General features: G+C 37.5%; 1 protein-coding gene across 4 annotated transcripts in view; it reads left to right on the top strand.

The window, feature by feature from the left end:
• Positions 1-14,892, top strand: part of ZCCHC2 (zinc finger CCHC-type containing 2) — a 43,272-nt gene that overhangs the window by 8,314 nt on the left and 20,066 nt on the right. For all 4 annotated transcript variants that reach the window (XM_041714561.2, XM_041714562.2, XM_041714563.2 and 1 more), the window contains exons 2-5: positions 5,432-5,543; positions 8,841-8,917; positions 11,076-11,147; positions 14,413-14,525. In XM_041714561.2, the coding sequence (XP_041570495.2) occupies positions 5,432-5,543; positions 8,841-8,917; positions 11,076-11,147; positions 14,413-14,525 (374 nt within the window). The remainder of the gene's footprint in view (positions 1-5,431; positions 5,544-8,840; positions 8,918-11,075; positions 11,148-14,412; positions 14,526-14,892) is intronic.

The raw sequence follows: 14,892 nt of genomic DNA on the forward strand, positions 1-14,892 counted from the left end.
CAGCACACAAATACACAGGCAGTTTCACGTGGTTGGAATCCTGGATACTGAGAATTTTAGACTTTCTGTGCTGAACGGCACAGACCCATAAGAGAACACTGCATTTGACCTGAGGCTATGGAGAAGACGTTGAAAGTTGATTGATAGTACTGGGATTACTGGGTATATAATTGGTTAGAAGTGTGTAATATCACAGGGTGGAAAACTTAAGAGTTTGGGGTTTTAGAATATAGAAATAAATATGAAGCAAGATGGAGGTTTAGTAGTGGAGACAGATTGTTCTTCTTTATCGTTTTCTCCCTTCTTCATGGGCTTGGGTGATGTTTTGTGATTTGACAGAAAGTTCCACATTGTGGGCATCAGGGGATCAGTTAATGAGTTAAAAGGGAAAATAATCTAGATGTCTTTTCTTAATTGTATAGTTTAGTTTTAAAAGACCTTGTAACAAGAGTTAGCCATTTTGTACCTTGCTAATGAAAAGCTGCCGAACTCATGGTTGTGAGACTGTTTCACTGATAAGAAATAATAAACACCTTAGTCCTAACATGAAATGCTGTCTCAAATGCCTTCAATCCCAACCTTGAGAAACTGATACACCTGGTTGTGGGTTCTGGAGAGGTGATGTTGAACCATTATGCTGCCGCAGCTATGTAGCGATACATCTGTGTATCACAGCTGTGAAGCAATGAGGGTAAGAGCCTGCAAGGTTCGTTACAAGCAAATCATGGCTTTGGTCTTGTAATTGGCACCACATCTGTTAATGATTATTCTGACATCACTCAATTTTGTTGAAGGTGCAGATGCTGTAGTTGATAACTCATAATCATGAGTTAGACCTTGATTTCTTCCAAAATATCTTCTTTCATCTGGCTTTGTTTGTCAGTTCCCATTTGTAGATGAATGAATGATCTGTGGCAGTTTACATCTGCACAGCCTGCAAGGCTGAGTAGTGCTGTCCCTCATAGCATATTTACTGTAGTCTTGCAGAAAAATAATATTTCATATTTGGGCATGTAGAACTAATCAAGCTATCCAACTGCGCCAAGTGTGTTTCCCTTGTTAGAGCTTATCAGAGCTGAGGAATGAATAGTTCTTTTATGAAAGTGCAGTGCAAGCATCAGAAAACTTAATGTGCATCAATTGCTTGCTTGTGATGATTAGTAGGCTATGCAATAATAGATTTTACTACATATTGCCAAAGCAATGCCAACATGACATTGTTTGATCAGTCATCAATAGAAGGCATCGATAGAAGTCATCGATAGAAGGTATAGTTTGGACATCTGTCATGTGTAGGTTAGCTGGGATCTGCTCAGCTCACATGGCATTAGACAGAGCAACATTCTTCTCAGCAGGATGGCTCACCACTTTAGATATTTGGTGCTTGTGTTACAGACAAGCTTCCCTGGACCTTGGGACATAAACCCTTCTGGACTCCTCTTAGGAGGCTGATTGGTAGAGTAGTATGAAATAAGCCCCAGAGGGAAGAGGGGCCCCAAAAAATTGATTGATATTACCGAATCACTTACTCCGAGCTCATTAGTGATGCATCCCAATGAGGAGGAAGTCAGGCAGAAATACTAGGAGGCCTGTGTGGATAAGTAAGTTGCTTCTGGACAAGCTCAAACATCAAAAGGAAGGCTATGAAGGGTGGAAGGCAGTGACAGATACCCTGGGAGATATATAGACAAGCTCTTTGAGCAGCCAGGTTAGGAAAGCTACAGCCATGATAGAATTACATCTAGCCAGGAACATCAATGGCAGCAACAAAATCTTCTGTAGATACATGGGTGATAAAAGGAAGACTCAAAGTAAATGGCATATTTGGTCACTTGGGATATGGAGAAGGCCGAGGTACTCAATAACCTTTTTTTGCCTTGTTTTTCACCAAGTGCTCCAGCCCACACCATTGAAGCCATGGCAGCAAAGGCAGGATCTGGGAGAGTGAGGAACCACCAGCTGTAGGAGAACATGTTGAAGAATCCTCCAGCCCATCACTGAGATCTGTGTGATTATCAAATTAATTATCTGGCAGCTGGTTTGGCAGCGCATTTCCTGCTTCACTATATTTAATCATTAGCAGCAGCACTGTGAGCTGCAGTGAAGTCTCACAGTGACAATGGCTTATGTGAGGGTTAGCCTTATGGTTGTGTGTGCTGTGTGAGCATGGGCTATATTGTATTCACTGACCAGAAAGGATGAGTGCAGCTAGTTCTGTACAGCATGACCTTCCTTAGCAGTGTGCCAGGCTTTAAAGGACTTGTGTTCCTGGTGTGACAGGCACCAGGTAGCAGCACATGATGCCACTCTAAATATTCTTTAGCTCTTCAGACTTTGCAGTCATTTGCACCCTAGAGTTGTCTGCTCTGACAGTGGCACCTGTATTTCAGTTACCTGTGGGTTTGATGTAGAACTGTCACAGCAGGTAACACCAAAAGTGAAGAGTTGTAATGCAACTTCAGACAGTATCTGGAGCTTTGCAGGCTGTAAGATAAAGCTGTGACTGCTCTGGATTTCCCACTGTGTACCTCCTGCGTTGCACTAGCTATTGTGAAAGCCAGCAGTCATAGAATACACACAGTGCATATTAGTGATTAACTTGGGAGGTGAAGAATTCTTCAAGTGAATAAATTATTAATTTATTATAGTTATTTTATAATAATCAGTATAATTATTTAAACAAGGTTTGAAACACAAAATATTTTGCAGTTTAGAGGGGGTCTTCAACTGCAGTTGTAGTTTGTCTGTTACAGACTGCTGCCATGGATAAAAAAATAACTATTCTAGAGTAATTCACTGCAAAAATATTTGAATGCTGTTACAGAGATGATGTATGTGCTAGGTAAGAAGCAATCTTCTACTATTAGAAGGTGTAGCAGCACTTAATGCTTCTTTGACATGAGCTGAACAGAATATTTTTTGAAGTAAATCCGATTTCTATGCATCTCCTAAAAACTGCTCACGGTTTATTTGACTTTTAAACTAGCAATTATTTTTAGAATAGACTGTAATTTGTTTTTCATTAATCAAAACAAATATCCTGACTTTGAATGCAAAAGAAGGTCTGATCTCAAATTTGATTGTTTTTAGATCAGGAGTTAACACTTAAGCAAACCAAAGTACTTCCAGTTTTCTGTCCACAGTTGTTAGGAAATGTCTGCTGAAACAGTATCAGTGGGTTTTTTGAAGAGTTCTGGAAGTAGTTCTCTCCAGGGTATGCTTGTGTGGTGGCTTGTTTGAGGGGTTAGTAAACTAAACTTGAAAATGTGCTAAAGCTGTTAAAAATTGCAGTCTCATTAACATACAGCTATTTTCGTTTCTCACCCCATGTCTGACATTGAGCTCGTAATTTATTAGATGTTTGCTAGATTGTCTACTGAGTGACTGGGGATTGATGTGAGTTTTATCTTGAAGAAACAAAGCAGGCTTTATATTTCAAATCTGATTGCTTTGAAACATGAAATTACCAATGCTCAGCTCAGAGCACAAACCATATACCTGTTTGATGAAACAGCCTGAAATGTCCTGCAGTGCAGTCTAAAGACACTTGCTAACTGTGCTGCTATTGGTGTCACTGACCAAAGTTAGGCTACCAGCATGCCCAGGGCAGCCTTGATGCCTGGACACTTCCTGGGTCTGCGTGTGTTGGATATACTGTTAGGGGTTGCCACAGTTTGTACCCGTGCTGTAGATGAAGAGTAAAGCTGGTTTAGTAAGATGAAGCCAGCTTTAGCTGATATATCTGTCACATCTGAAGAAGTTTGTTGAAGAATTGGCGGGGGATTCAGATGTCTTTTGCCGCCTCTGTGCTTTCTCATTCTGGTCTTTCTGTTGTGACAGTCTTGGGGTCCTCTTCAACAAATAAAGTAACTAATCTTGGCTGATGATTTGTCTCATCATGTTGCACAAGTCCTTAAAATAGCCCAACAAACCACATATATTCTGGTACTTATGATTATGCTTCCTGCATTTAAAAATAAAGAGTGCTCTCTGGAGATTTATATTTTTTCTCTACCCATGAAGGTCTTTCAGTGTTCTTCATCCTGAATGAATTAATCTAGTTTTCATGCAGACCAGTCTGTAAGTGTTTCTGGTGCATTCAGTTTTCCCGAACTTACTATTTCATCAGCTCATATGTTATACTACTTGTTACAGATAAACAAAGGTGCTTTACTTGAAACAGATTAATCCAAACACTTGTAAGTATTCACCAACACTTGTAGTGTTGGTGGCAACTGCTTGTGTTCTGAATGTTTAGTTGGTAAGAAATGCACAGATTTAGTTGGTTAGAGATACATGGACTACATGTCCTCATAGACTGCCCAAGCAGTTACTCATGATTCCTGTATTTCCTAGTTCTTTGTGGATGTACCTTTCTAAGGCAATGTTCAATTCCTTGAACATGGAATTAAACAGCTGCATTTAATGTCACTGGATGTTTTAAAATATTTCTGAGTTTTAGCTTGGTTGGTCAGTTTGCTTGGTTGGTCAGTTTGCTTGCTTTTGTTTTAGCAAGACCTCGTCACTGAATAACGTGGAGATTGATACATTAATGTTTCATCTTAATTTGGCAAATATTATATAGGCTCTTGTGACCCTAGGGGAACCACTTGTAGTCCATGCTCTTCTAATACTTTGTTCTTATTTATCATTGTTAGCCTAGATTGTTCTTTATTCTCTTACTTATCTTTCCATGTTATCTCCTGTGATTTCTTGTTGTGTCCCTTCTTGTGCACTGTATTAAACTAGTAATATGTCTTTGTATATAATTTTGAAGTCTGCATGTAAATGTGGGGGGAGATGAGCTTTCAGTCTGTCCTTTTCTCTATGAAAGTGAGGGTGTTGGTGGCAACTGCTTGTGTTCTGAATGTTTAGTTGGTAAGAGATGCACAGATTTAGTTGGTTAGAGATGTATGAACTACATGTCCTCATAGACTGTCCAAGCAGTTACTCATGATTCTCTATAGAAGAGGTGGCAGGCTGAAGGTACAGGACATGAATATAATTGAGGAGAATATATTTAGAATCTAGTGAGTACATGATTTGACATGTCAGTAGTTGAAAGAGTTCATGCTAATTGTAAATATCACTGAAGTTCTGTGCTAATGACGGTCTTGAATTGTCCAGCTTGAGAGACCCTGTTCCTTACCCTATTCTGTTTTAAACACAAGGTCAGTGAAACATTGGAGGCTGTAGGGGACATTTGATAAACACATACATAAAGTAAGAACTGAAATGGCTAATGAGAACCTTTTTGCCACTGTCAAGAGCTTTGGGTTTTTGTCCTGTGGATACCAGATAAAGGGTTTGTGGGTTTTTCTGTAATACCTGCTGTTTAGAGCAAGCTTTGGTAACAGATCTTTTACTAAGGCTTTTTTTTTTTTCTTTTTTTTTCTTTTTTTTTTCTTTTTTTTTCTTTTTCTTGATTTAGAACGACTTTTCCCATGGTGACTGCATGTCAAGTAATGAGACCAGTTTGCTAGAACGAACCACAGCACCTCGAGATGGGCTCCCAGTGGCTTCCCATAGACCTCAACGAGAAGGTATGTTGTCTGAGCTTTCTTTTGAGGAAGGCTTTTAAGGGTTTCCTTGAACATTAAACTCTGCTTGGAGTTGTAGGCATCTTGTATCTCTCTTGCTGTTCATCTGAACAAGAAGCTGCAGTGATTGGTAAGTAAAATAGCTTCTCTGCCACCTACTTGGTCTTTTCTTTGCTGTAACAAGTTGTCATTTGTGTTAGCTGCTAACTGCTAGTGAATGCCTGCATGAAAATTGGCTGCAAATAGGCTTCCCACTGAAAAAAAGGGTAGGATTTGGCGAAAAACAGAACACATAATGCATTTGTATTAACAGTGTTTAGGTTTTTTTAAACAAAGACAAACACAAAAATATTGGGAAGTAGTCGATAGATTTTGCTGCTTGATTCGGTTGTATTTGATTAAATTAAAAGAAAGCAAAGAAAGCCCACATATTAGCAGGTGTTACAGAAATGGCAGTTTGGAAAAGTGAAAGGCTTCATGGAAGCCAGTGTTTTGGCTCTGTTGGGGAGAATAAGAACAAGGCTTCTGAGCATTATCAAAACTCTTGATATGCAATTTCTCTTTGAAGAAATGAGCATTACTGAAAACAGATTTATTCTCAACTTTTATTCTTCAAGAGGATTAGCAAGTTACTTGTCTAATCAAAATTAGTTAACAGATAGTCTGCAGATAGGAAGGAGGCAACAATATGGAAAAATTATTTCTATTCATTTTGTCCTCATAAATGTCCTTTTGTCTCTAGTGTAGAGATTTAACTGCACTTTGAAGGCAGGCAATTTGATTCCTTGGAGAAAAAACACAAGAGAAAGATAATGGCAGATTACAGACAACAAACCTGTTTCAAATCCTTTTATGGATTTCAAAGTGTTCATATTCATGAATTAGAAACCTAAAAGGGGGAATCTCTTTAGTAACACTCAAATTAAGTAACAGAAGCACAAAAAATTTGAATAACAATCTAGCAAAGAGCTTAAATACTTTTCCACATTTGTATTATCATAGTGAGAAACCACAGTGAAGGATCAGAACACCTTTGTGATATTTGCCACACAGTTATGTGGTAGAGATTTCCTGCTGCAGAAATCTCCTTACTGGTTAGAAATACCACTGATAATAAAACTCGGGTTTTATTCTCAGCTGTGATGATGTGAATTTTTAAATCTTAACTTAGACTTAGAATGGAAGCAGTGTCATGTATAAATGCTTTACTTAATCATCCTGGATGCATGTCCTGTGTCCAGAATAGAGGTGGAAATGTAACATGCCTCATTGGCTTGTGTATTCAAACTTTTCTTCCTGCCCAGCCATTTAGAATATTTAAAATGTCATTGTGGTGACAGAATTATAAGGGAGTCTGTTGAAACTGTAGAACTAAAGCTGTGCAGCAACTATGTAATTACCTGTTATATCATGTATTACGATGAAGCATGCAGCAGAAAGAAGTTAAGGAAGTTGAAGGTACTGCATTGTGTAATCAATTTCTTTATACCTGAGGACAAATTTTTAGCATTGAGAACATTCAATAGTTTAAAATAAGCACAGTCTCATTAGGGAGAAAAAGCTTGTCTGTGAATGTTAATGGTCTTAGTTTCCTAATTGTGTGTGCTAAATATATGCATGTAGTGGAATGCAATTTAAACCACTATTCTCAGTTCCAGTCATGGGAATCAACTTCTTAATTAACTTATGAATATTAATTTCAGTATCAATTTGAATGTTAGCCACTAAGAAATTTTACTGCAACAAAACTTTTGTTGTGCCATGGTCCTTCTTCTAACAGCACTTTAATCTATACCAGACAACTAAAAACTAAGGTCACTAAACATTCATCTTTTCATAAAATATTGATATTGTCTGGCATCCTTAGCTCATCTCAGATTTCTTTCCTTTGTAATAATAAATCATCCTTAACTGGTAAAAATGAAGTGCTTGTCTATCTTCATAACTCCCAGCTAGAGGATTACAAACAGCGTACACCACCACATTCAGTATTTGTCTCTCTACTAAGAAAATTGGAAGCTGTAGCCCTATTACTGGGCTTTTTTGCTGGCTTATTGTTCCTTTATGGAAATTGCCAATACTTAATTATCTTAGAAATGGCATGTTTGATGGGAATGAGACTTGAATTGTAACTGTAATGAAATTAATTTTAAAATGTTTACAGTATATTAGATGATAATTAGCTAATATCCATTAATAAGTTTTGCAACATATAATTGCAGGAGGTTTAATTTTTTTTTAGGAAGAAACACTGCTGTTATGAGTAGTTCCCAATATATCCCATGTAAACACGCAGTTAAAAATTGAAAGGAAATTTAACATTAACTGTTAACACCACCCACCTACCCCCCAAAAAAGGAGTTTCTAAAGCATTGAAAGGGAGCATTGATGATGTAGGGCAGGTCGAGCTGCTTTTAAATAATTTATTTTTTTTACATATAAAGATGTGTTCAGGCTTCCACTAGAATAAAATTCTGTTGAATTCTTAGGCCAGCACAGCAGCAAAAGTGGAAAGCCCATCTCAGCTACATAAAGGTTTTTATATGGAGTATTAGCTGAACAATGCTGTGTGCCCTCAAGAAAGTCTCCAGGCCCTGAAAGCCATGTGGTGCTGTAGTTTGCCAGGTCACAGCCTGAACTCGCCTATTGTTGTGTTACAGTAGGCTGTGGGGAGGGAATGTGAAAATAGTGCATACTTATAGTACCTTTTTTCCCCTCTCAGCTCAGTTCAATGACACTCTGTACAGTACAGCTGTCGAAGCTTTCTGCTTCTTCTTTGTCTTCTGTTTGCTGATACTCATTTCTGTCTCCTTCAGTCCTTCCCTAACTATCTTCTTTCACCTAAGTACCCTTCAGAAATGTAGTTATTTGGCCTTAGTTTGCCCTCATTTACTACTTGATGTTTCTGGTAACTAGGTGTAGAAGGCACTGTCTATTTTTTTATCAGCACTTGTTACTTCTTGGAGTAAAGATACAATTTTACTTCCTTTTATTATCTTTTTGCTTATAGTGGTTATATTGTTGTAGTTATGTGACATTTGGTCTAAATAAGCTTTTGGGTAATGCATAGAGTCTCATGATTTGTGCCAAAGAGGTTGTCATTAGGCCAGAGAAATACTTGGAGAGAGCAAGGTTCTACCTTGCTCCCGGCAGTTTGTTGCAATAAAACAGCTCCTAAGGAAGAGCCGTGCTGTGTGCATCAGGATTTAGCCTATAGGCATGCTCAGAGAGCCTGGGAAAGTAAGGAATGTTTTGCAAATTGTCAGTTTTGGAGTGCACAATAAGGTGTTTTTCTTTCAGCTGTACACATTGAGAAGATAACCCTGAAAGACGTATCAAGAAAAAGGGCTGACAAACATTTGGAGTACACATTCAAAGTAAGCAAATAACCTCCAGGATGTTAAAATTATTGTCTATGTACTGTAGATACATACAGCTTGTTTCAAAAACCTTCACAGGTGGCAATATTGAGATTATTTGGATTATCTTGTAATTCTTTTGAATTCTGTGTGCAAATCAGGTGTTTTATGTAATTGTGGGCATAAAGCGTGAGGGCATAAGGTGGGAAGGTGTAAAACATCAGCCGTAGCTGGTTCAGGAAACATTGTTTTTTCTAATACATAAGAATTCTAAAACTAGTCAGTCATTTGCTCACGTGGCACAGGAGCGCAGTTGTGTCTGCAGCTGTGGATTGCTTGGAGTCAATGGTCATCTTGGATCTTATTTCTCATTGTTTACCATATGAGGGTGGGTCCTGTGCTTTTTGAGAAACTGGAGGTTGGTGCCTTTGTTTTGGACTTTGTTTCTTAAGGCAAAATGGCCATGAACTAGACAGCCTACCTAATATAATCTTCATCTATTGTAGTAGCTAAGGGCAGGATGTATTAAATAATAGTTACTAAGGCTGTTGGTGGTGATGTTTTAGTTGAATCAAAGTAGTAATTTTTTTTTAGCAAGGGCTGACTAACACTATGAGTCATTGTGCCAATAGATGTGAATCAGGTTTTATACCAGATTTGAAGATAAAGTTAAATGTTCCCGTTTTTCACCCAAAAAAGAATGGTTTGCATCAAACATTCTAACTGGTCATTTGACATGGCGGAGGTCTTTGAAGAAGCAAATTTTAAAAAAGCCATTATGAGCTGGAAGTTGATGTGTTGATCCCAGAGTTTGGTGTTGTATTCTGTGATATGGTATTCTCTAAATGGATGCACTCTTTTTTTGTTGAGGACAGTAATTCAAATTTTGTTGAGGTCAGCCTTTAAAGTTTTTTAAGTTTATCTGGCCAAATATTTCAACTACATCATAAATTTTTTTCCAAAGTCTGTGAAGTGAGTGCAAAGTAAAATACAGTAGGAGATGGGGAAAGTTTGTACGGAATGCCTATATGGATTATCAACATGTAAAGTCAATAAACTATTCTAAAGATTCAGCATCTAGACAGATTTGATAGTGGTTTTAAATTTCTTTGTTAAAGGGAAAATGTGGAGATATTCCGGGAAGTATTTCAGTAATCTTGAAACTCCACCTCAGTTATTTTAGGAAAGCGTTTCCTTTCCTCATCAGTGCAGGTATATTCTGTGCTCTTTACTGTAGATAATTTTGTGCTTGCCCAGATACTGCTTTTGTAAGGTTGTAACAACAATTGCGGTCATGGCTACCCAGCTGAGGACAAAGGGTAGCTGGCATTTCTGCAGACTAAGTTGATGCCAGTTGGTGGGTGACATTACTCTATCAACTCTTGAGAGTAAATGAATACTTATAATTGTTGTGTCCACTCCCATTACCCTGAATCTTCCCATGTAACTAATTGGAATCTTTGGCCCAGAAATGGGCTTAAAGCCAGGCAGCAGTCATCTAACCAAGCTCACTTACTTTTTTCTCAAAACATGCATGTGAAGGTGCTGTTTTACTACTTGCATGTCATGTCAGAGCAATAAGCTACTGAAATTTTATATAGGCATATGCCAAAATTATGTCTGAGTCTTGAGTGCCTTCTTTAAGTACTTGCAGTACTTTTTATGATTTGTAGCCTAAAACAACTTCTATATGACTGTGTAAGCTTTGAGTCTGAGGCAGATAAAATTATTTTTAGGTAATATAAACTGAGATTTTTTTTTTTTGTTTCAGTTTGACTCCTGGTAATGACAGTGAGAGTTCAATCCAATATATCTGACCTACAATCCTTTTCTCTGGTACCTATTTTTTGTGGTTAATTATTTCTGTTTGATACAAGTCCCATAATTACAGAGCCTTCTGGCTGGCTTCTTTCTGGGTCTTCAGGGACTTCATTGTATTTCCTTGAATTTGTCCATGCTCCCTTTAGCCACAAATATCATGAAGGTGATCCTAAAATACACACTCAAAATTAGTATGTCTTTGAAAAAGTACAGCCTTATCCCTGTTTTGCCTGGTGTTTGCTTAATTGCAAGTCTTAACTCTGAGATTGTCAAATTTATGGAATTGTTCTGACAAGCTATTTGCTACGAAATTTGAAAAAAGAAACTTTTTTCATTCTTTTTTCCTTCATTCTAGGTAACCTGGTCCGATTTTTCTGTAACATGTGTAACAAAAACACATCAGGAGCTTCAGGAATTCCTGCTAAAAGTATGTATTCAAATACTAAAGTAGTGTTTACACATCAGGTTTATAACTTCAGAAGTAGTCTAGGAGAGCTGTGATTTCTGGGGTGTAATTATAGAAACAAAAGCATGCCAGCAGATTTTTGTACTTCACAATTGCATTAACCATTTAATTATATATATTGGAATGAAGGATCTTGACAGAAGAAGCAGCCCTGCAGAATGTTCGGGGGGTTTCCCAGGAGGTGATTGTCTCATCCAAAATGGTGCTTAGAGTTTTAAATGAACTACCATAAAACTGCCAGATGATTTTTCAATATTCCCCACAGAGCTCATGTATAGGTCCAACCACTGGTCATTTGCTTGTGTTCCTGCTAGAAGGCCCTAGAGAGTATAATTTGTTATGTTTAATTAGTGAGACACAGCCATAAGCATAATAATTTTTAATGTAGCTGTTGTATTCCTCAATAGAGCAAAGGCTGGCCTATTCATCATCACAAGGAGTTCGACTTGAGGAAAATCTAGCAACTATATATATGCATGTGTATCCATGTTTAAAAAAACCAAAAGTTCTCTCAACTGTTTTCCCCTCTGCTCTGATCAGAGAATACAGTTGTGTGCATAGACCACGTGCAGACCCCATCAGTGTGGTGATCTCGAACTATGTGTTCATTGCCACTGTCTTAATATTTTGGGTTCCACCTATTCTGGGAAATTATTCTATATTTAAACTCTTCCCGATTCAGGGCAGTAATGAGAGATCTGTTTTGGACATTTTTTATGGTATCTGGTGTTCTTAACTGCAGTGTTAATTGTGAGTGGAAAGCCAGTCAGGTCATTGTCTTGTTCACTGTTTAAATTATCAACATTGTTTTTTGGTATTCCAGAAATTAAGCAGTGAATATTCACAACTGCTTTAATCTAGTTGAATATCTGGTTCTAAGAGTTCCCAGAGCTTAGTTTGTGAGGATTTGAATTATGTATGGCATGTCAAGATGCAATTAGGTTATCCCACAGCTTAGGGTACATGCATCTGCACCTAAAGAGAACCCTAAAACCAGCATTTTATACAGGGTCCTGTGCAGCTCTGGCATGAGCATTCAGATGCATGCCGCCTGTTCTCCCACTTGTGTAAGACAAACATCAGTGTCTGAAATGGATCTCCTAGAACCTACTTGCTTCCTAGAGGAGCCAGGAAAGCAGACATGATCCAGAGTGTTGAAGGGTTATGCTGTTTGACTGATATAGGGTGTTCCATGTGCTGGCTTGACTGCTCCAGCAGTGTCTAGGGGATGGCAGAACAAGAGGAAGACAATCAAAAGGTGCTATGAGCTTCCTGAGGTCTTCTGTGGAAAATGTGCACAGCTGAAAAATATGTTTAGTTTCTGCAGGTTTGATATCCGTAGGCATAGAAGTAAGAGAGGATTGTTAAATAAAGCAGGACAGAACTTACTTGCTTTAAAAAACATAAAGTACAAGCATCCACTTCATATGCCCTTGCATTTTGGCTTTTTGTTGTTGTTGTTTCAATCTACATGGCATTGCTAAATAGTATGCTTAGGTTCCAAGGGACAGAAAAGAATGGTCAAAACACTTGATGGAAGATTCCAATGCTGCATGTGATAGAAATAAGATACTGGTAAAAATTGTTTCAGACTAGAAGCATTGGTGGGAAAACTAAGGTAGTAAATGGCATAACTTGGATGCTTTATATTAAAGACGGGCTTCTCTTAGGTGATAAGCATGAAAAATTCTTTGCAAGTAGGAAATTACCCACATATGTGGAAGGACTAATAAGCTTGTAAGTAAGGCTGTCCCATTACCTTAAGCTAAGCACTTAATCTTGGGTTCATATAACTGAATCTTTAACCACAGAAGGAATTCCTTTTAACAGAAGTTTTAAAGACAAGAAGGTAACTGTTTCCAGAGACAAATCTACATTACAAAATACTAGGATAGGAGATTTGCTCATTCCACACTTCTGCAGTAACTTCCTGGTACCTTTTGGCTAACACTGACTAATTCTTCAGTAACAGTTCCTCCGTAATACATATTAAAGCCAAAGGGTCTGTTAAGAACAGCTGCTTTCAGTCCATTTGGTTTTAGATCTAAGACATTTCAGGTGCTGTAGCACTTTACTAACATAATACTAACAGCACCTGTCTGTCTGGATCCAGGAGTTCCTCTTATGTATAAGCAATTATCTTCATCAGACACAGCATCCCTCTGTTAGTACCACTTCATTCAGTGAAAGAATTACTTGAGTGCTGGGCTATTGTTCCAGTAGCAGGATGCAATATCCAGCTGGCACTCTGGGTCAGGTGTATTCCAGATATACAAGAGGAAGATGCTGCTCTAGTGTAAATTACTTAGTGTTGTTGATCATAACTGGTGGCAGATGTTAACCACATTAGGAATAGCTTTGAACTTTAGTAAAATAAAAAAAAAAAAGTGTTTTTCAGTGGCAGTTTACTCTTAATTGCGCCATATTAAAATATTTTTCTTTTATGTAGAGGAACAAATTTGATCAGCTTTGATGTACTTAAATACAATATTTGGAAGATGTAAAGGTGAAAAAACTTTGTTCTGGGGAATGTTCTTCATTTAAAACAGACATGCTCTAAAGTAGCAAGAATTTTGCCTTCTCTACCAGAACATCAGAACACCTCACCTTGTAGTATTGGCATTGGAAAGTTATGATGAATTTTGATAAGAAGTTTCAGTGTTAATAGCAACTGGGGAGGAACTTGCTATTGATTAATCTCAGTGTTGCCTGGTGAAGTCTAGTGTATTAACTAACTGAAATGTTTTCCTTTCTACTCCTGTTTATTTAAAATAGTTTAGTCTAGCTAAGTGATGGTAGTGAGTACAGTGCATTCAGTCATGCCTGGTTATTTTTTTTTGTGTCATTTTCAGAACTAATTTCTATATGTGAAAGATTTAAAGAAATAAACAGAAAAAAAAGGCTGTAAACTATCCTGGGAAAAAAAAAAAAAAAGGCTGTGAACTATCCTGGAAAAGACCATAGTATTTATAGTATTTGGTAGATTTCCGAATATAATTATTTCAAATAGAGCTTTAAACAGTTTTATGCCTGGATTTGCTGTGAGGATTTACAGCAAAGTGTTTCTCTTACAAGACTAGATGATGTTGATTTATTGTACCTTTGGTCTCTAAAATACATCACTCAAACTGAAACAATTGATACCAAAAGGTATAAAGACTCATAGTGAACAAATATAGTCTTTAAAATATCAACTACTCATTTTTCACATTAACCTTTTTCTCAGCTCCCAAAGGAACTGTCTTCTGAAGCATTTGACAAGGCTATTTTAAGAGCTCTAAATCAGGGTTTTCAGAAGAGGGAAGAACGAAGGCATGCTGATCTTGAGCCCATAATCAGGTAAATGTTTTAGCAAATAGCCTGAAATTCATCACCAGAAAAGTGATTGAAGTCAAGCTAGAAGACTCCTATGGACAGTGAAAATTCTGCTACCTAAACCCAATTTGCAAAGAAAGTGGGAAGGCAGTGATGAAGTAGATACTCTTGACTCTTAGATTTTCTTTAAATTAAGACTTTTTCTAAACTTCATAGAATTACTTCTTTCAGAGTAATTGCACAATTATGAAAATATTTGTCCTAAGCAGCATTATATAGCAATGATTGGCATTTGTGGAAGGATACTACCTTCCTTACACAAGGGTATATTTAGAAATACTAGAAACAGTAACTCAGAGCACATATGTTCTGCATTTTATGACAGGATAGC

Source organism: Taeniopygia guttata, chromosome 2, assembly GCF_048771995.1.
Source record: "Taeniopygia guttata chromosome 2, bTaeGut7.mat, whole genome shotgun sequence".
NCBI classification, from domain to species: domain Eukaryota; kingdom Metazoa; phylum Chordata; class Aves; order Passeriformes; family Estrildidae; genus Taeniopygia; species Taeniopygia guttata.